Consider the following 20,734-nt stretch of genomic DNA (forward strand, 5'->3'; position numbering starts at 1 on the left):
TAACCACTACGCCACTGCTGCTCCTAAGAAACAATAAGAAGCAGTGTGAGAGTTCATTTCATTCCCCTACCCCTTCTTTTCCATTGCATCATCTATTTATTTTATTTTATTTAATACCCCGCCCTCCCCAACCCAAGTTGGGCTCACGGCCGCTAACAAACATGTGTTTCAATGTCATTTTTCCCCAAAGGAAAAAAATTGAATTATCAACTTAGGGGGGAAAAACCCCCCCAGGAGTTCTGAACTAAACAAGTAGTGTGTTAAGACTGTGGCTGTCAAACAGGGAATGAAAAATTGCTACTGGGATCGTTCGTAAAACGCAGCCCTCCTGCTTCAAGTGGCCTGCTTCAGCAAGAAGGAAACTCCCATTTATGGAGAGTTGTAGATGCAAACAGGATTTGGTGGGGGCGGGGGGTGGGGGGGCGAGGGAAAGAATTGGCAAGGCTGTGCTTTGGGAACTGGAGCTCATTGGGATGGGCCCATCCCCTCTTCTCCAGGAAGGCAACCAGCCAATCTATCAGCTGGTCAAGGGGAGCAGAGGAGCACAGAACAGGAGTCAGTGGGCTATGCTGCCCTGAGGCCGCCTTGGCTTGGGGAGGGCGGGATATTAAATTAAATAAAATAAATGCAGGGTGCAATGGAAAAGAAGGGGTAGGGGAAAGAAACGAACTCCCACACTGTTTCTTATAGTGCAATCTGGAGCAGAGTGACTCCAGTCTAAGCCCCTCAACTTCAGCGGGCTTAGACCGGAGTAACTATGTTCTGGATTGCTCTGTCCGTTTTAAAACCGTGAAGGCAGACTTGCAGGTATTTCTAATTGGAATGAAACTATTCCAGCCACAGACAAGAAGGCTTCTGGGATCTTTAGAAAGCAGCATTCTTGGGCCTGCTGCTTTCCCCCCAAATCATTGCAGATCCGCCTCTGCTTACACGATCTCTTATGAACCTGGGCCAGTCTGCAGCTCAAACGTGACAATGAGTTTACAGGGAGAGGGGCCGCACGTCAACTTAGGTAGGCAACGTAACTAGCAACAAATCAGGAAGCAAAACAGGACCGGAAGAGGCCCTGTAAGGTGGCCAAGTTCCCCTTGGCTGCTGGTGAGGGTAGGGGGATAGGGTTGCCAGCTTCAGGGTGGGAAACTCCCAGAGATTTGGGGATGGAGCTTGAAAAGAACAGGAACCTCATCGGGGTATAATGCCCTGGAGTCGACCTCCAAAGCATCCTTGTATTCTGCAGATCTCTGTGTCTGACAATCTGACAAGCTGCAATTCTGGGAGGAACCCCAGGTCCCAGCTAAACGCTGGTGTCCCTAGAGCACTGCCCCCAGTTTACCCCCTGACAAAGGAGGCAAGGAAGGAGCAGGGTCCCTACAGCTTCCTTTTGGCTTGAGACAGCAACAGTTCCTGCACCTGTTTGCTGAAGCCACGGTTTCGTGGTTTTCCATCCACATTGCAAGGGGCTGTCCAGATCATTGGCCTACCGGGCTTCTCCCTAGCAGTATTAACTGCCAGCCCACCCCTGATTGTCACGGACTCAGAGAAGAACTCCTAATAACAGCTTTAAAAACTCACAGAGCCTCCTTTGCTCTGTTTACTCACTCAAAAGTATAAATAGATTCTCTGCTGTTGCCGTGAAACATCTCTCACCTTTGGGATGTTCAGCCAGAAGGCTGTGGGTAAGGGACACCTTCCCGATCACATCATCCCGGCTGACGGAAGAACGAAGAGACAGAAAGGAGGGGTGGGGGGGAGAGAACAAAAGGTTGTCACAAACCACCACAAAAGGTTAAACCCTGAAAACGTCAGATTATACAGGTTAGGAATAGGGTTGTGTTGGTATTTGGCAAGTGCCAGTCACACAATCCAGTAATGAAAAAGTTAATGTTGTGCATGCCTCATGCCAATTAGTTAGTGAGGTCAGAAATCAGTGGCCAGGTAATTGACCCCCACTGGTCAAGCAGGTCTAGGTATATCCTTTGTTCACTCTCTGCACATGCTCTCTAATAGTTTATTAGCCATGTGATAGCCAAGCAGAAGCTAGCTAAAGGAGCTAGCCAGTTAGAAAGATATTTTCTTGTTTTTGTATCCAAGTTTACCCTTCCCTATTTTTATAGTTGGTAAACTTTATTGACTGTAAGCAACTGCCTCTGCCTCTTTATTGCTCAAACTCTGCATGTATAAGAAATGTGATACAATAATCACAACTAAGATTCACTTCAGGTTGCGACGAATGGCTGTTCTTTACCGCTATGTTCAGTTGCAAGTCCTCTCTAGTACTGTATTCCAAGAATCTACAAGAATCTAATTCATGCCAGAATTAGAGCGTGCACAGTATGATACAGGTTTCACTTCCTTTGCATATTCCCTTTCTTCTGCATTATTGATTAGAATGTACACACTGATAAAACAATGTTTAAAACCCCACAGTGCACTCGCACATGTGCCTGCAAACATTATTTTTGATGTGTCATGTTGCTAACACGCCCGTGTGCATTTCAGCATTACAGGTAAAGAGGCATGTAAAAAGATTTTTGATACAACCATACATATAATCCCGTCAAGATTCGGTTTTTGCAGGCTCAAGGTCACCCAGCAGGCTTTATGCGTAGGAGCAGGGAAACAAATCCAGTTAACCAGATTAGAATTTGCCGCTCATGTGGAGGAGTGGAGAAACAAATCTGATTCTCCAGATTAGAATCCACCTGCTCTTAACAACTACACCATGCTGGCTCTAGTACTGAATGGTCAGGAGGGGATAAAAAAAAGCATGGAAGGACTCAACAGGAAGTGACAGCATACCTTAATGCATCTTCATCCATCACATAGAAGGACACACAGTGGAAGGTAGGGGGCAGGTGGACCTCATATTCTTCGCTCCAGAAAGGGAACAGAGTTTTCCATACTGTGGCTGTCCTGAGGGAAGGAAGGGGATCACAAATAAACAACGGACCTATGTCTTCTGAAAATACTTAGAAGAGCCATTATTTGGAAATTATTAAAGCTGAGAAAGCCAGGTCTACAAGCTGAAGTTATAAATGTTGCTTGGGGAAACATCAGGAAGGTCATTCATTCACACCTAACAACATTAGCAAACCCTAAAGAAGCCCCCACAATTCAAATTCCTGGATTGCTGAGGAGGAGAAGGAAGAAGGAGGAGGAGGAGAAGGAGGAGGAGGAGGAGAGGAGTTTGGATTTATATCCCCCTTTCTCTCCTGTAAGGAGACTCAAAGGGGCTTACAATCTCCTTTCCCTCCCCCTCCCCCCAACAAACACCCTGTGAGATGTATAAGGCTGAGAGAGCCACGAAGAACTGTGACAAGCCCAAGGTCACCCAGCTGGCATGTGTTGGAGTGCACAAGCTAATCTAGTTCACCAGATAAGCCTCCAAAGGTCAAGTGGCAGGGTGGAGAATCAAACCCAGTTCTCCACATTAGAGCGCACCTGCTCTTAACCACTACATCATGCTGGCTCCCAATGGAAGGAAGAATTTGGGAAGGGAAGGGAGCTAAAGAAGAATGAGTCTGCCTTCCAAAGCTTTCATTTCCAGACTATAGAGATCAGTTAGAATTCCAGGAGGAATCCCAGCCCCACTTGAAGGGTAGTAATTATACCCTTTTCCTTTTTCTTTTTCATTACCATGAACTGCTTAGAGAGCCAAATCTGGCAAAAAAAATGGGATAAAACAAATTAAATAAATACTCCTTCTGAACGTTCGCACACAATCGGAAACATGGGGAATATCCCTGAACCCCAACTTCAGATTTGCTCTTATTTGCTGCCCCAGAAAAAAAGAATGGAAGAAGAGGAAGAGTTAGATTTAGGGCACCGAAGGCTTACCGGATGATGGCTTCGTTGTCTATTTTCACTATGCAGTATGGGTCACTGCTTCCTGTACTGAAAGAAAAAGAAAGAAGAAGGAATAAAGAACATCCATGGCAAAGAGTATTTAGAAAAACATACATTGCACTGGAGATGCCAAGGATCGAAACCCGGGGCACCAGCTTCCTTGCCAAAATCACCGGCACAGAAGACAGAAAAATACCCCCTCACACGTGGCCTATATCCTAAGCCAGTGATGGCGAACCTTTTTGAGACCGAGTGCCCAAATTGCAACCCAAAACCCACTTATTTATCGCAAAGTGTCAACACGGCAATTTAACCTGAATACTGAGGTTTTAGTTTAGAAAAAACGGTTGGTTCTGAGGCGTGCGTTACTTGGGAGTAAGCTTGGTGGTAGTTGGTGGCTTTGCTTTGAAGCCTTGGGAGTAAGCTTGGTGGTAGTTGGTGGCTTTGCTTTGAAGCAACCGTGCAACTCTTCCAACGGGTGAATCACGACCCTAGGAGGGTTTACTCAGAAGCAGGCCCCATTGCCAGCAACCGAGCTTACTCCCAGGTAAAGGATTGCACTTTAGTTCTTTGCATGAAAATCAGTGGGGTTTAACAGCGCTTAACAGGGTTACCTACGCTGCTTCCCCAAAACTAGGTCTTAGGTTTAATGCTAATAATCGAGCCCAGCGACCCAGGCCAGCCTAAATGTGTGTGTGGGGGGGGCACTCTGCATGTGCCCACAGAGAGGGCTCTGAGTGCCACCTCTGGCACCCGTGCCATAAGTTTGCCACCACTGTCCTAAGCCATCATAGAATATGGTTTTCTGTAGGTGGTAATGCGGTTTTCCTTCTGATAATAAGATCTCAGCCCTAAGCTGGATAGCCCCAGGCTAGCCTGATCGCATCAGATCTCAAAAGTTAAACAGAGTCAGGCCTGGTTAGTATTTGGATGGGCAGCCTTCGAGGAACACAAGAGTTGGGACATGGAGGCAGGCAACGGCCGACTACTTCTGAATGTCTCTTGCCTTGAAAACCCTACGGAGTCACTGGCTACGACTTATGGCAGGATGGGGCCTAACATCGTTGACTGGGGTGAGGTGCAAGGACTCACACCTGCCAGTGGGAAGGGGGGAAGTGTCTTCATCTTTACTATGTTGATGGATCTTCCCTGTTCTTTCATTTTCCTTTGATGCTTGTAACTGTAGCTAAACTAGAAGCAACCCTGGCACCGTCCCAGTGGGAGGTGGCGGCAGGTGGCTGGACACTACCGCTGCGCTGTCCTTGAGATACTAGTTCCCCAAACATCCTTCATTCAGTTGTATCGTTGTCACATTCCATGGGAAACAGAGAGGGGGGTTAGGGTTAGGACCTATTGCAGTGATGGCGAACCTATGGCACGGGTGCCAGAGGTGGCACTCAGAGCCCTTTCTGTGGGCACAAGTGCACATGTGGGGGTGGGATGGAAAATCACCCCCCACACACACACACACACATACAGCTAGGCTAGCCTGGGCACGATCCTTTCCCTGGGAGTAAGCTCAGTTGCTGGCAATGGGGCTTGCTTCTGAGTAAACCCTCCTAGGGTCGTGATTCACCCATTCAAAGCATCTTGGAGCCAACCGTTTTTTCTAAACCAAAACCTCAGTATTCAGGTTAAATTGGCGTATTGGCACTTTGTGATAAACAAGTGGGTTTTGGGTTGCAATTTGGGCACTCGGTCTCGAAAAGGTTTGCCATCACTGACCTATTGTAAAGAAATATTCACACATGAAACTAACAAGATAAATATTTACTTTGAAAAAATTCTAACCCTGCCCCCAGCCAAAGGCTTCTGGAATGAGTACCCAATAAAATTCATAGAGGATTACAAGTGTTTGTTATCCAATGAAGACAAAATTACTGAACTTCTTAAAAAATAACCCCAGCCAAATTCAGGAAACACCCCCACCCTCAGCCTTACTTGACCTGTCAGAGATAATTTCATCACACCCAAAGGTGTTTGATATAGGGCTGGCATGGTAGGTGCACCCAACACCAGCTTTTCCCAGCATAGAATCACAGGCCGCTTCCGCACACGCAAAGTAATGCATTTTCAAACCACTTTCACAACTGTTTGCAAGTGGATTTTGCTATTCCGCACAGCTTCAAAGAACACTGAAAGCTGTTTGAAAGTGCATTATTCTGCATGTGCGGAAGGAGCCATAGAGTTGGAAAAGACCCCCAAGGGTCATCAAGTCCAACCCCCTGCCATGCAGGAACACACAATCAAAGCACTCCTGACAGATGTCCATCCAGCCTCTCTTTAAAAAAAACCCCAAAGAAAGAGACTCCCCCACACTCTGAGGTAGTGCATTCCACTGTCGAACAGCCCTTGCTGTCAGGAAGTTTTTCCTGATGTTTAGGTGGAATCTCTTTTCCTTCACCTATAAGTAAAACATAACAGCTAGCAGAAAAAGCTGGGACCTGCTCCAAGCTGCAAACAACACACTTGGCTAGGATATAGTATCTCCGATGACAGGCGCCTGGTACAAAATTCTCACTTCAAAGCCCTGGTCTTGAAAAGACGTCCGGAAAGGAATCCTGGCAGCAGAACAGTCTCGCGGCTCATCTCTGCAGACAAAAGCCGTTCAGCTGCCAAGCAGGAATCTTTCAACTGTTTGCTTCTTCCATCTCAAGTGCGTGAGAGCCTCCCCCACCCCAAGTCCTTCCCCCTTCCCCCCAGCCTGCTTCTCCAAACAGAAAACCAACTGGGAAATGGAGATAAGCTTTTTGTCTTTGATTGAAATGGGCGTCTAACTCCATAGTGGTTTGACGGGACCGCAAGCCTTGCTGTGAGACGTTGAATTAGACAACTAAAAGACTTCTGGGAGCCCCAAAGAGCTCACCCGTGGAGAAGGCTGCTCATAATATCTCTGGATTATTCACTGCCTCGTTTGAGGGGGAGGTAAATCGGTTGCCTCTTTTAATTCAGGAATAACAGAATCCATCGGCCTGGATAGACTAGGGTAGCCTGATCTCAAGGGATCTCAGAAGCAATGCTGGGTTGATCCTGGTTAGTATTTGTACGGGAGACCTCCAAGGAACTCCAGGGTCTCTCTGCAAAGGCAATGGCAAACCACCTCTGAACATTTCTTGACTTGAGGAGGAGAAGGAGGAGGAGGAAGAGGAAGAGTTTGGATTTATACCCCACCTTTCTCTCCTGTAACCAGACTCAAGGTGGCTTTCAAGCTCCTTTCCCTTCCTCTCCCCACACCCGGTGAGGCCAGTGGGCTCAGAGAGTCCTGAAGGAACTGTGACTAGCCCAAGGTCACCCAGCAGGAACGTAGGAGTGCGGAAACACATCTGGTTCACCAGATAAGCCTCAGCCACTCAGGTGGAGGAGTGGGGAATCAAACCCAGTTCTCCGGATTAGAGTGCACCTGCTCTTAACCACTACACCATGCTGGCTCTCTATGGGGTCATAATAAGTCAGCTGCAACTTGACCGCACTTTACATACACACACAGAATCCTTGTGCGTGGGTGTGAAGTGCCAACAAGTCACATAAGAACATAAGAACATAAGAACAAGCCAGCTGGATCAGACCAGAGTCCATCTAGTCCAGCTCTCTGCTACTCGCAGTGGCCCACCAGGTGCCTTTGGGAGCTCACATGCAGGATGTGAAGGCAATGGCCCTCTGCGGCTGTTGCTACCGAGCACCTGGACTGTTAAGGCATTTGTAATCTCAGATCAAAGAGGATCAAGATTGGTAGCCATAAATCGACTTCTTCTCCATAAATCTGTCCAAGCCCCTTTTAAAGCTATCCAGGTTAGTGGCCATCACCACCTCCTGTGGCAGCATATTCCAAACACCAATCACACATTGCGTGAAGAAGTGTTTCCTTTTATTAGTCCTAATTCTTCCCCCCAGCATTTTCAATGAATGCCCCCTGGTCCTAGTATTGTGAGAAAGAGAGAAAAATTTCTCTCTGTCAACATTTTCGACCCCATGCATAATTTTATAGACTTCAATCATACCCCGCCCCCCTCAGTCGTCTCCTCTCCAAACTAGAGTCCCAAACGCTGCAGCCTCTCCTCATAAGGAAGGTGCTCTAGTCCCTCAATCATCCTCGTTGCCCTTCTCTGCACTTTTTCTATCTCTTCGATATCCTTTTTGAGATGTGGCGTCACAGTTGACTAGTGGCAATTCCAGAAAGTTCTCAAGGCAAGAGACTAATTCAAGAAACCTTCTCAGAGGAGACTGCCTGTAGCAACTCTGCATGAATCACTCTTCTGGCTTTTCCATCAAGAACCACAGCCAGATCAGCAAATTACACAGAGATACAGAGTGTGCTCCTCTGAAGGATGGCAAGTCCTATATCTTATACACTGCAAAAAAAACCTCCCTTCCCCCATTCGGCCCAGAAGATGGAAAAAAAATGTTCCTCCAGTTTTAATGTGGAATTTATTTTAATGTGGGGTAGCTAGCGGCAATTTAAAACATACAAACAAGGGAAGAATGCCAAGTAGCCTCGACTGGATGTTCGGAAGAGCTAATCAGAGGAAAAGGGAACTCCCTTATGGAAAAGGTCATATTTAAAAACACCAGACAGGCATGGCTGCTTTGAGCGGAACATAACAGAATAAATAAAAGGCTTTAACTGGAATTCCATAAACATCGCCAAGTGCAAAACTGACACGTGGTCATAAAACAGCACTTCTCCTAGATCACCAAGTAAATTTGAGACCACCCCCTTCACATTTCACAGGATTTAATGGATCATATGTGGAATATTCCAAGGCGGGGAGAAGGGAAGTGTTACCATGGCTTAGTAGCAGGTTCTATTCCTGGTTCTGGAAGTTAAAACAATAGGTAATAGATAAATGAGAAACACCTCTTGCTGAGACTCTGGACTGCAGTCAGAATGGCTAACATTGCCACTGACAGATGAAACAGCTTCAAGGGTTCATGTATGTTCAACCCAACGGAATCATTACCAGAGGGTTCACCTCCAATTACTCACGGCCCGCGTGGTATAGTGGTGGACTCTAATCTGGAAAACCGGATTTGATTCCTCCACTCCTCCACATAAAGCCTGCTGGGTGACCTTGGGCCAATCACAGTTCTCTCAGAACTCTCAGTCCATGCGGAGCAAGGCAATGGCAAACCATTTCTGAAAGTCTCTAGCTTTGAAAACCCTACAGCAGTTGTGGGTCTCCTATTCACTTGTCTCCAGCATGTTTTGTATAGCTGAACACAAACCTGCAGTGCACAAGTTTCACACAGTGAATGGTGTCTTGGTGCATTTACTAACATACATACTAGAGACAAGAGATTTCATTTCCAGAGACCTGGGATAGGGAGTGGAACCACCAGTGTGGTGTAGTGGTTAAGAGCAGGTGCACTCTAATCTGGGGAACCGGGTTTGATTCCCAGTTCTGCCGTTTGAGGCTTATCTGGTGAACTAGATTAGCTTGTGTACTCCAACACATGCCAGCTGGGAAATCCTGGGCTAGTCACAGTTCTTTAGAGCTCTTTCAGCCCCGCCCACCTACAGGGTGTTTGTTGTGGTGTGGGGAGGGAAAGGAGATTGTAAGCCCCTTTGAGTCTCCTTACAGGAGAGAAAGGGGGGATATAAATGCAAACTACTCCTCCTCCTCCTCTTCTTCTTCTAGTTCACACTACCAACATCTTCACAAGGCATTTTTATTTCTACCCTTGCTTTCTTCCCAATGGCAACCGCAATGTCTTGCAAAGTTCACCTCTACGCCATGTTAACCTTGCGATCACCCTTCAGATAACTGTAGCAAAACTGACCAAAATTCAAAGCAACCCAACTATGCTGATTCAGTGCAGAACAACCCCTAAAGTAACCAAAATAGAGTCAGTGATTCATCAGGGACAGGTTGGAGAACAGCGTGGGCGTCCTGAGAAACGAGGGAATGGCCACCGAGAGGTCGTTTTAGCAGGTCTGCCCTTCAAGACTTATGCCAAAAGCTGGCAAACAGAATATTTATAGAACCTGAAGAATTCATTCTCCAGTTCCTCTGACTAACCCCTTCCTTGCTGGACAGCCTTGTGCTGAAGCTCTCAGTTTGATTTGCTATTGCCTCCAGAGCAGAGCAGACTAAATGCCCCAGAACCAATAAGAAGACTCATTCTAGTGTTGCCAATTCCAGGTTGAGAAATTCCTGGTGGAAATTCCTGGAGAAATTCACAGGGGACTAACTTTACCTTTTACACATTGCAAAACAGGGGGAGAAGGAGCGTGTACGATATTTACTTGTTCAGACAGAGACACAGTGGACAGCAGTGCAACTGAGTGCGAATACTGGCCGTGGGCTGAGAGATTATGTCCAGGGCAAAGTTGTGCCCACTGGTAAATTCTGCCCCGCTCAAGTGGTAAAGTAAATTAAAATTGTGTTGGAAGTGGTCTCGCTTGCCGAAGAGAGAATGGAAAAGGAAAGCAGGGCTCGAGGAAAAACATCTGTTCAAGAAATCTTGCTGTGACCGACACTCTCCCCCTTGTGCATAATTGATCCAAACAGACTCTTATTTGCATAGCCCCGCCCTTCCTTTGCTAAGGGAAAAAGTCTTGCAAATAGCTTCCATTGTCAAAAGGGAACTGCTCTAGCCCTCTCGGTTGACCATACTGGCCCTAGGAAAACCACTCCCCTTATTCTGCCCCTGTGGTTGACTATACAGTATGCCTTCTTAAAAATAAGTATGACTTGCTAAGCGTTCAAGTGTCTTTCCGTTCTCAGTCTTAATTCCTTCTTGTAAAATTGTCTGTATGTTTAAAATTTCTTGCTAATATTTCATCCTTTGATTTTGTTTTTATTTGGATACCCTGATGAGGCAAAATAAGAATCACATAGAAATATACAAATATAATTTCCCTCTGTGCTTTTGCTCTCCTCCTGGACTTCGTATTGGTGTGTATAGCTTTGTAGTTTTCAATATTGTCACCTCCCCTATCATCTTGGTTCTACCACGTTTGCAGGTAAATTCATATGAATGAACAGTAAGGGAGTTGACCATTTTATACTCTGCAGTTGCCCAAGTATCCTTTAAATGGTCAATGATCTATTTTAGGACACTGAAGCAAAAACACCCAAACCCTTCTAGCTTTTAAGGGTTGAAAAACAGGGCAATCAATACAGCAACATGTAATATTTAGTGTGTATAGAACCAGAGCTGCTCTCCTTGGTAGGAGTACTGGATTGTTGCAAGCACGTCACGGCTTTCATGTGAAATGGAGAATAAGAAAGTGTACAGGGAGGGCTTCGGCTCAGTGGAAGAGCAACAGCTTGGCATGCAGAAAGTGCCTAGTTCAATTCCCGGCATCCCCAGGTAAAAGAACCCAGTAGTAGGTAGTATGAAAGACCCTCAGCCTTAGACCGTGAAGAGAAGTTGCCAGTCTGAGTAGACAACGCTAACGAAAAACACAGACAAGAGAGAGAAACCAACCCTTGTGTCCAGTAGGATGCAATCGTCAATGTTCGTGTTCCAGGAGACCATGAGGATGGACAAGGGTAAATGAGAGCCAATACATTTTGCCTTCGTTTCAAGCCGTGGAGCAGTGGTTAAGAGCAGGTGTACTCTAATCTGGAGGAACTGGGTTTGATTCCCCACTCTGGTGAACTAGATTAGCCTGTGCACTCCAACACATGCCAGCTGGGTGACCTTGGGCTAGTCACAGCTCTCTGCAGATTTTTCAGCCCCACCCACCTCACAAAGTGTTTGTTGGGGGGGGGGAAGGGAAAGGAGTTTGTAAGCCCCTTTGAGGCTCCTACAGGAGAGAAAGGAGGGATATACCGTAAATTCAACTCTTCTTCTTCTTCAAGTGCGCTGAAGAGCAGGGCTTTGTGGGAAAAGACAAATTCAGTTCCTTCCTTGCAGACTCCTCTGTTTTGATGCAGGATCTCTTGCCAAGATCTGGCACATGGGTAGCTTAGAATCTTGCAGGTGACCCAACAAGAGATGACAGGGGTGGAGGGAGAAAAAGCACGGAGAACGGTGCCCTTGGACGAGTGTCTTTGGAATCAGGTCCCGGATGACCCGCCTGTTGCCATGAGCTAAGCAGATAACAGGAACTGCTCATTCTAACCACAGAGGCTGGCTGCAGGCAATTTCCTCTGTGTGGCCAGCAAACAGCGTCCAGAGCAACAGAGCTATTAAGGGTCATTTCCAATGAGATACAAGAGATAATATTTGCACTCTTAAGACATAGGAACTCTGATCAAAATGGGCACATTCTGGGGGGGCTTTTAACCCCTGTGCAGTGGGGCAGAATACAGGTGCCTGCCCATATTTGTATTCCCCTACTGGTGCTACAGCTGTACTCTCCTTGGACTTTTTGATCAGAGAAACAGCATAGTGGTAATGGTGAGTTAATTGCGCCGTCTGACTGTGCAAGTGTCCATTTTTATATCAACACGGGGTTGCCAGTCTGTTTCTGGCCCCAAAGAAAGAACTTGGGTTATGTGTGGATTTTTTGCATTGGCAAAGCTTCATTTTTCCTATGATGCATTCCCTCAAGCCCTGCTTTCTCTCTCCATTCTCTCTTCGGCAAGCGAGACCACTTCCAGCACAAGTGCAAATCTTTGCGTAGAATCCTGTAATTGCTTCTAGATATTTGCTCAGCTGGACCACTACCAAGGTGCAAAGAAAACATGTGCAGAGAGTATTCTCTGTCTGACATATAACAAGAAACAGACTCTGTTTACCTGGGAAAGAGGACCTTATGTCAGAAGGGACATCTAAAGAGAAAGGAAAGTTTTATTCTTTCAAGAGGGCAAAGCGTAGCTGGCATCTACAGACTCTAGGAATCGCGTTGTAAGCTGCTTCGCATTGTAAGCTTCGGGTACCCATCTGGGAGAAAAGTAGGGTACAAATATACAAAACACTTAACGCCCCCATAAAAAATGCACAGCACAACCGTGGGTTGTAAACACTGCCAATCCTATGCGTTAACAGGTGGGGGTGGGTGGGCATAGAAAGGCATCTCTGATATGATGCACAAAGGAAGCATAAACACACCTCCATTGGCACAACCACACTTGCTACCCCCAGAAAAGTCTCGAATGACAGCAAGACTCAGGTGTCCATATTGGAGGCATTTCTGTCTGGGCCACTAGTAGGCTCAAGCTTGCCTCGAAGAAAGCATGATTCTAGATCTCACCGCTGCAAAGAAAAACCCAAGACGCCCCGGGGGCAGTTTCTTTTCTGCACAGCCTACTCACTGGGTTAGAAATGCATTCCTTCCCTTTCAAACAAGGCAGGCTCCGGCTAATCAGCAACGCTGAGTAAAGAAACCTTCAATTTCCACTCCTGAACACACATGCCCAAATTACCCAGTTTTCAGCCCCTGCAGCTTCAAGAGTCTGTTAATCAATTGTGAACTAAAGGCAGGGAAATTATATTCTTCTGAGGGGAAAACCACCTGTAAACACAACAGAAAAGAGGCAGCAGTGGCAGGAGATTTTGACTGACATTCAAAGGGCTTTGCATCTAACCTTTTAAAGGTAAAACCAGTTACCTGTGACCACACAGGATTGTTACTGACCCACGGGATGATGTCATATCACAACGTTTCGGAGGCAGACTATGTTTGTGAGGTGGTTTGCCATTGCCTTCCCCACTCATTTACACTTTACCCCCAACAAGCTGAGTACTCAGTTTATGAGGTGGTTTGCTGTAGCCCTCCCATTCATCTACACTTTACTCCCAGCAAACTGGGTACTCATTTTACCGACCTCGGCAGGATGGAAGGCTGAGTCAACCTAGAGCCAACTACCTGAAACCACCTTCCGTCCGGGTCGAACTCAGGTCTCCTGTTCCCCCTCCCCCTTCGTCGCCAGAGAGAACTTTGCTTATGCCTCAAGACCTCAAGAACAGGCTGAGTAACAGACTTCTCTCTGTGATACATCTCTGAAGATGCCAGCCACAGATGCAGGCAAAACGTTAGGAACAAGATCTACCAGACCACGGCCACACAGCCCAGAAAAGCCACCATAACGAGGAAGCAACTGGTTCTGGTGGGTTTTCCAGGCTGTGTGGCCGTGTTCTGGTGGATCTTGTTCCTAACGTTTCGCCTGCATCTGTGGCTGGCATCTTCAGAGGTGTATCACAGAGGGATACACTGTTACACACTGTGTCCAGAGAGAAGGGAATGTTTGGGGTATATATTGTCCATGTCCCAGGGTGGGGAAAACCCACTAGAACCAGTTGAATCTGGCCTTCGACAATTCAACTAGAAAGCAGTTTGTTGCAATCATTCAAAGAATTCAGGAGTGAAACAGGTGAGCTGGTGAAATCAAACGGAGACAGGTACCGATTATTCCTTGCCATGTTCCAATGTTGACCTGGATTGAAATCTGCCCTCAAGCACAGAAGGGTAGATTTGCTGTCCAGCTATCTCCTCAGTACCAACTTCTGTAGGTTAAAAAAACAAAACAAGCAAGCACAAGTTTCTCACCTCATGGGAGAACACCTGAAATCCTACATGCACTTTAGGGACCAAGTCCCATTGCATTCAGAGAGATTTGGTCCCAAGGAAACATGGTTCAGGCTACACTGAAGGGTGGTTTAAGCTTGCAGAGAGTCCACAGTTGGTTTGACCTTTTTCATCCATCCCACAACAGAGTTGCACGCAGGTCTTAAAAGGTGACCGGAGTTCATAAAACCAAAGTAACATTTGCAGGAGTGGGAGGGGGGGGAAAGGAAACAAAAACTTCTGCAGAAAGCATTTTAAATCCATCCCATTCTCCCCTATTTACACACACAGCCTAAGCACATAAACTAAGTGAATTCTCAGCCCCAAACAAAACATGTTTTTTCCCTGAGAGATATCCGGCTGTTAGCATTAAATAAACAGTTCTAAAAGATCACACCTTCAACCATTTCCTTGCTAAGCTGTGTTGACAGATCCGCGAGGTCTCCAGCTATCCAGGGAAGGAGGGCATTCCAATGAAAACAATGGGGGTTAAATGGCCCTCCTGGATATTTTTTATGTAATGTTTATAAGAAACTGAGAAAATATTAAGTCTGTGGGAAAAAGGAAAGCAGCATTAATTAGCCTGCCAATGCCCCCATCTCAGCTGATGATTGCCTTGTTGGAGACTGGAATCCATGCTTGCCAACTTGGGCTAAGAAGTTCCTGGAGATTTTAGAGATGGGGCGGGGGGCAGAGGCCCCTTCACCCAGAAGATTGGAGATACATCTGATGGGATCTTTATATTTCCATACAAAAATGCCCGGCGGTATAAACACATTCTTTTGCTCTTACCTGTTGCTGTCCTTTCCTATGAAATTGACATTTTATTTGAGCTGGATGAGCACCTGAACTAAATTAGATCGAAGCCATGATTTCATTTTGCAGAACATTAAAAACTTGTGGTGGGTTTTCCGGGCTGCGTGGCCGTGGTCTGGTGGATCTTGTTCCTAACGTTTTGCCTGCATCTGTGGCTGGCATCTTCAGAGGTGTATCACAGACCCTAGCTGGAAAACCCACCGCAACCAATTGAATCCGGCCGTGAAAGCCTTCGACAATACAGTAAAAACTTGGTTGCATTTTCTCAACTTTAATCTGAAACTTTCTCTCTTTTTTTGGAAAGCTTTCAGGGATCTCCAGGCTCCTGGCTTCTCTCCCAGCTGCCATAACCTTTCTGCAGCCTGAACCGGCCAATTTCTCTTTAATTTAATTTTTTTCCCATTTCACAAGTTCTTGAGTTAATGCAGCATGCTCAGTCCTTTCCATCCAGTCACCTCTTTCCTCCTTATTGTTAACTTGCAAAGTTGTTTCTTCCCCACACCCTCAAACACACACTGCTAGGGAATCCCCTGGGTATGACTAAATCCTGACCTTGTCTTTCTACAGCGTGGTTCTGTCCTTTTACTATTAACGCACTCGATGATAAGAGCACACCATATGACGGAAGGCGGATGATAGGCTGGCCTATTAAAGAAGACGGGTGAGACAAAATTAATGTGGTTATTGGCAAAGGCTAATGTATGCCCTGATTAACTCAGCGAGCAGCCTGCTCGTGAGAGTCGAGGACTCGGAAGGGCCTGCCTGTGAGTCCGGACTTGCCCCCTCCACCCCCGCTAGCAGGGTTGTGTTTTTCTCACTTTGCCATTCTGTGCCTTTTCTTCAGGAGCAAACAGGTTCTTCCTGCAAAGTGCCCCCAAGTGCCTGTCTGCTGGCTCGGAACGTTCTGTTTGCACTTGCCACCAGCATCGGAACGTGTGCGGCTCAAGATGACCTAGATTAGCCAGAGCGCGAAGACGAAGCGGGTTTGGCAGGAGGGCGCCCGGACTTTCTCACGCTGCCCCTTCCTGAGGAAAGAACTGCTCTGATAGGCTAAGAGTTTTTATTTACCTACAGGTGAAATGCTAGTGCTGGGGAAGGGTACAGAGTTTGGCTGGGGACTGTTGGGTGACCTTGAACCAGTCACAGTTCTCTTGGAATTCTCTCAGCCACACCCACCTCACAAGGGGTCTGTTGTGGGGAGAGGAAGGGAAAGGAGCTTGGAAGCCACCTTGAGTCGCCTTACAGGAGAGAAAGGTGGGGTATGAATCCAAACTTTTCTTCTTCATTGTGAAGCTGAGCGCCCCTTGCACAAAACCAGGTTAGGTCAGTTCCAACAGGACATTTCTCCTGCCCAGAATTGATTTGGAATGACAACTACATGAGGGATGCACGAAGAAAACATGACTGCAGAGAAAAAAAAACCAAAGCAGTGAGGGTCGAGAAGGAGGAAAGAGGAAATTCATCATGCAAACCCAACCGGAGGTAGCACAGAGTCTAAACAAATGAGCCGCCATCAGCATTGGTCTCGCCACAAGTTCACCAGGAGGTCTTGGAAAAGCCATTCGTTCAGCCTCAGTCTTTCCACTGCCCTAACTGCATAATGGGCATGACAACGCTGGCTGATCTCACAGGTTTTGCTTAAAGATTGCAAAAGATGCCAGCGCAAAGTATGTTGGACACAAGTGTGTTCAATTCACATGTAGGGATACATTCATAGTCTTTTCTCCAACTTTGATGTAATTTCCCCCCCGCTTCTACCCTGCTGCTACTAAGGCAGCAAGCCAGCATGGTATGGTGGTGGTTAAGAGCAGGCGCACTCTAATCTGGAGGAACCGGGTTTGATGTCCTGCTCTGCTGCTTGAGCTGTGGAGGCTGATCTGGTGAACCAGATTAGCTTGTGCACTCCAACACATACCAGCTGGGTGACCTTGGGCTAGTCACAATTCTTCAGAGATCTCTCAGCCCCACCCACCTCACAGGGTGTTTTTTTGGGGGGGGGAGGGAAAGGAGATTGTAAGCCCCTTTGAGTCTCCTTACAGGAGAGAAAGGAGGGATATAAATCCAAACTCTTCTTCTCAACAGATCCTTTCAGAAGTCAGTTGCATGCTATTCAATGGGACTTTATCACAGGAAAGCCCAAATGTCAAAGGAAGGCCATTTTACTTCCCAGCTCTAGGTCTCAAAACAGATGCCAAGTGGTGATGAGTTCCAGAACCAGTTCAAGTCCGGTCCCAAAGATTTTATTTTGTATGGGTGAGGAGGGAGCAGACTCAGCTGCCAGCTGCTTTTCTGTTTTGCAGATTTGAATATCAATATCACATCACTGATGGCCAATAACATGAGACACAGATAGCTAAGTTGCACAACAAAAGGGGATTCCCCCGACCACCACACTCATAATTTAGGAAGGCTGGCAAGTGATGCTGTAAACGTTAGAGAAGTATAACAAAAAAAAAACCCAGCTCTAAAACAAGATCAGGACATGAAACAAAACATGCAAATATCAAATAAATTTAATCCAAACAAACAAACCTCTGCACAGAGAGTACCAATACCGTTGCTAAACAGCAATGTACCATAATCATCCTAGCCAGAAAGACTCAGCTAGAGGCAAATGCTAAGTATAGCCGAAGCGTAACGCAAAACCACACACACAAAACCAGCTGGTGCTTTTCAACTCATGGGTCAGGATTCCCAGGTGGATCCCAGAGCTCTTCCAGCCGACGTAGCCAACCTTTTTGAGCCTGAAGGCATCTCTGAGATTTTGGCAGGGCGAATGGAGCACAACTGCACAATTGCTGCCACGGGAAGGGCAGCCAAACCACAAACAGGTACCTCAGGGGAAAGAGCCAAATGGAATGCCTGCCTCCTCACACCTCCTGGGAAGAAGGAAATCCAGAGGGTGGAATGGAACCACCTGCTGACTACGGTGCTTGCCAATACGCCTCACCTTCCAGAGGAAAACCATTTCATTTAAATGACAGTGTCCGATAACAAGCTCTGCCTGCTTGCTGAAAAGCTTGGTGGGTGCCACAGGAAGTGCCCTGCTGCCCATGTTGGGGAACCCTGCCTTAGAGGGGAGTGTCCTGTTGTCCACGTTGGGGAACCCTTTTTGAGGCTGCCTTTTGGAAGGACCCGTGCTAGAAACAGGGCAAGAACTCTACACATCCTGTCCGTCTTTGCGCAAATGTTGACAAAAGCAGCAGGAGACATTACTCAGGGGCAGGATGGATCCTCTGTGGATCTGACCCTTTGCTTGTTTCTTGCTATGATACCCTTCTTGGAACTTGACCTCTGTTTCCTGCTCCATCGCTCTTGATCTGCTGTCCATGGTCCTTCCCTTGACACCAGTGAGGCACTACTTCAGGCTCCCGCACTTCCTGTCACGTGACTTTGATGTCATGTAAGTAAACACCAAAGTTCCAACTCAGCAGATCTGGGAAGACTGAGGACCACTGCTCTAAGATGCCCAGGGCATACATGGCTCTCCCCGCCTCCAGTTTATTCTCACAATAGCCCTGTGAGGTAGGATCAGGAGGAAAGAGCAACTGGCCAAAATCACCCAGCAAGTTGGCTGGCAGAGCAAAGTTTTGAAACCAGCCCACCCCAACCTGAGTCCAGGACTAAAGCCACTACACTCCGTTGGGTTCTAAAATGGTAGCTCTTGGACAGTGTTTGAAGTGGGGGGGGGGCCTTTGAGAAAGCTCTTAAACCCCCTCCCCACCATGAATAGACCCAGGAATCCCAAATCTCCTGCCCCCCCCCCAAAAAAAATAGCAAAACAGGCTATCAGAAAATGCAAGGGGACTGGCCATCTCTCCCTGCAGTTCTAGGGTGCTTTTAAATGCATTAAAGAGCCATTTATTCTGGTGTTTTCTCTGCTGTTATGACCAAAACTACCTCTAAAGCCCGTTTTACTGTCGATTTCATCTGTAGCCTTCTTTGACCTGACAATTATTCAGCCATGTTGAGGGTTTCCAAGCCAAAAGGTAAGGTAGAAACCTTCATCAATCGGTCAGTCATAAAAAACAAAATTCACACGGGCACTTAAAAAGAGCTTAGGAACGAACATCAGACTGGCAGGAAAACAAACTGAAGTGCAGAAAGAATTCTTCACCTCAGTCCACATGGACGTCAATGCCATAAAAATGCCATCTGGATTGAACAGGGTGGGGGAAGGAACCCACCCAGAAGTGGGGCAGCACAAAGCAGCAGATCCCCAGTTTCTGTCACACACCTGTACACCTACAGGAATCTACAGGAGCAGCAGTGGCGTAGGAGGTTAAGAGCTCATGTATCTAATCTGGAGGAACCGGGTTTGATTCCCAGCTCTGCCGCCTGAGCTGTGGAGGCTTATCTGGGGAATTCAGATTAGCCTGTACACTCCCACACACGCCAGCTGGGTGACCTTGGGTTAATCACAGCTTCTCGGAGCTCTCTCAGCCCCACCCACCTCAAAGGGTGTTTGTTGTGAGGGGGGAAGGGCAAGGAGATTGTAAGCCCCTTTGAGTCTCCTGCAGGAGAGAAAGGGGGGATATAAATCCAAACTCTTCTTCTTCTTCTTCTTAAGGAAGGTTACTTCAATCTAAGTCCATTTGTGTCATTGGGCTTAGCCTGAAGTAGCTGCATAGGACTGCATGGTGAATTGCTGGCTAGAAATAGTAATATCTTCAGCACTCCTTTCCTACTGAAAGCACAGGGACAAGACTACGGGCCAACCCTGCAAGACTAGAGTGTAGGAAGAGCACCGCAAATGCCAACAGCGAACCATGACGATTGCAGCGCCAGGCCTGCTTTCAAAAAAGGGGGAAGGAAACAAAAACCCATTTGGGTGTCAGCACGTAAGATCTGGACTTGTGAAATCGGCAGATTGCTTTTCCCTGCCCCCAGTAGAAAGCAGGAAAGCACGCTCGCCCTGTTGAGCCACATTTAAAACAAAAACAAAAGAGGAAAAGTTATTAACAGGAAACCAATCACAGCCCAGCAGATCGGGGGTTCCAGAGCTAAAAAGCCAAGAAGAAAACCACCCACCATGCACAGAAGTGCCCTTCACCTATGTAGGCTCCGCTTCCGAGTCAATACCCAGAGGGTTAAGTGCCATTGCAATCAACAGGGATTTACTTGAAGGTAAATGCACACAGCCCGGCAATCCTGCTCCTGTTCAACCTGGTATTCCCATCTAAGTGCGCCTAGCCTCAAACTACCAGACTGGAAACAGCAATATTCTCCGGATCCCTTTCCTAATTGAAAGCACACGGACAAGTCTACTGGCCCACCCCGCAAGACTGTTGTGGGAAAAGATGTAGGAAGAGCGCTGCAAATGTGACGCGCCCAGAGAAGGAAGCTGCCAGCAAAAGAAACCGTTCCTTATTGGGGTTTTTGATTTAACAAAAAATTACTTTCGTACTTACATGTCTTTGGCAGGCAAGTTTTTCCCCTCCACTATTCGGATGAACAAAGAACTCCTTTTGGCCATCGCTGATCCCAGGAGTGAACTGCGCTCCTACCGCATGGGAGCTTCTCGTGGGCAGAATTAGGAACGGATGACGGAACCCGCCCGCCTCTAAAGCGAAATCCGAATTGAGGCTGCGAGCCTCGCGTTTCCACCGCTCT

The 20,734-nt window shown here is 47.0% G+C and overlaps 1 protein-coding gene across 1 annotated transcript in view; it reads right to left on the bottom strand.

The window, feature by feature from the left end:
- Positions 1-20,734, bottom strand: part of LOC125446011 (ras GTPase-activating protein 4-like) — a 42,692-nt gene extending 21,958 nt beyond the window's left edge. Inside the window, 4 exon segments of the mRNA XM_048519478.1 lie at positions 1,644-1,709; positions 2,800-2,913; positions 3,838-3,894; positions 20,533-20,734. Coding sequence (XP_048375435.1) covers positions 1,644-1,709; positions 2,800-2,913; positions 3,838-3,894; positions 20,533-20,597 — 302 coding nt within the window. The 5' untranslated portion in view covers positions 20,598-20,734.

This window comes from Sphaerodactylus townsendi, linkage group LG16 (assembly GCF_021028975.2).
Source record: "Sphaerodactylus townsendi isolate TG3544 linkage group LG16, MPM_Stown_v2.3, whole genome shotgun sequence".
NCBI lineage: Eukaryota > Metazoa > Chordata > Lepidosauria > Squamata > Sphaerodactylidae > Sphaerodactylus > Sphaerodactylus townsendi.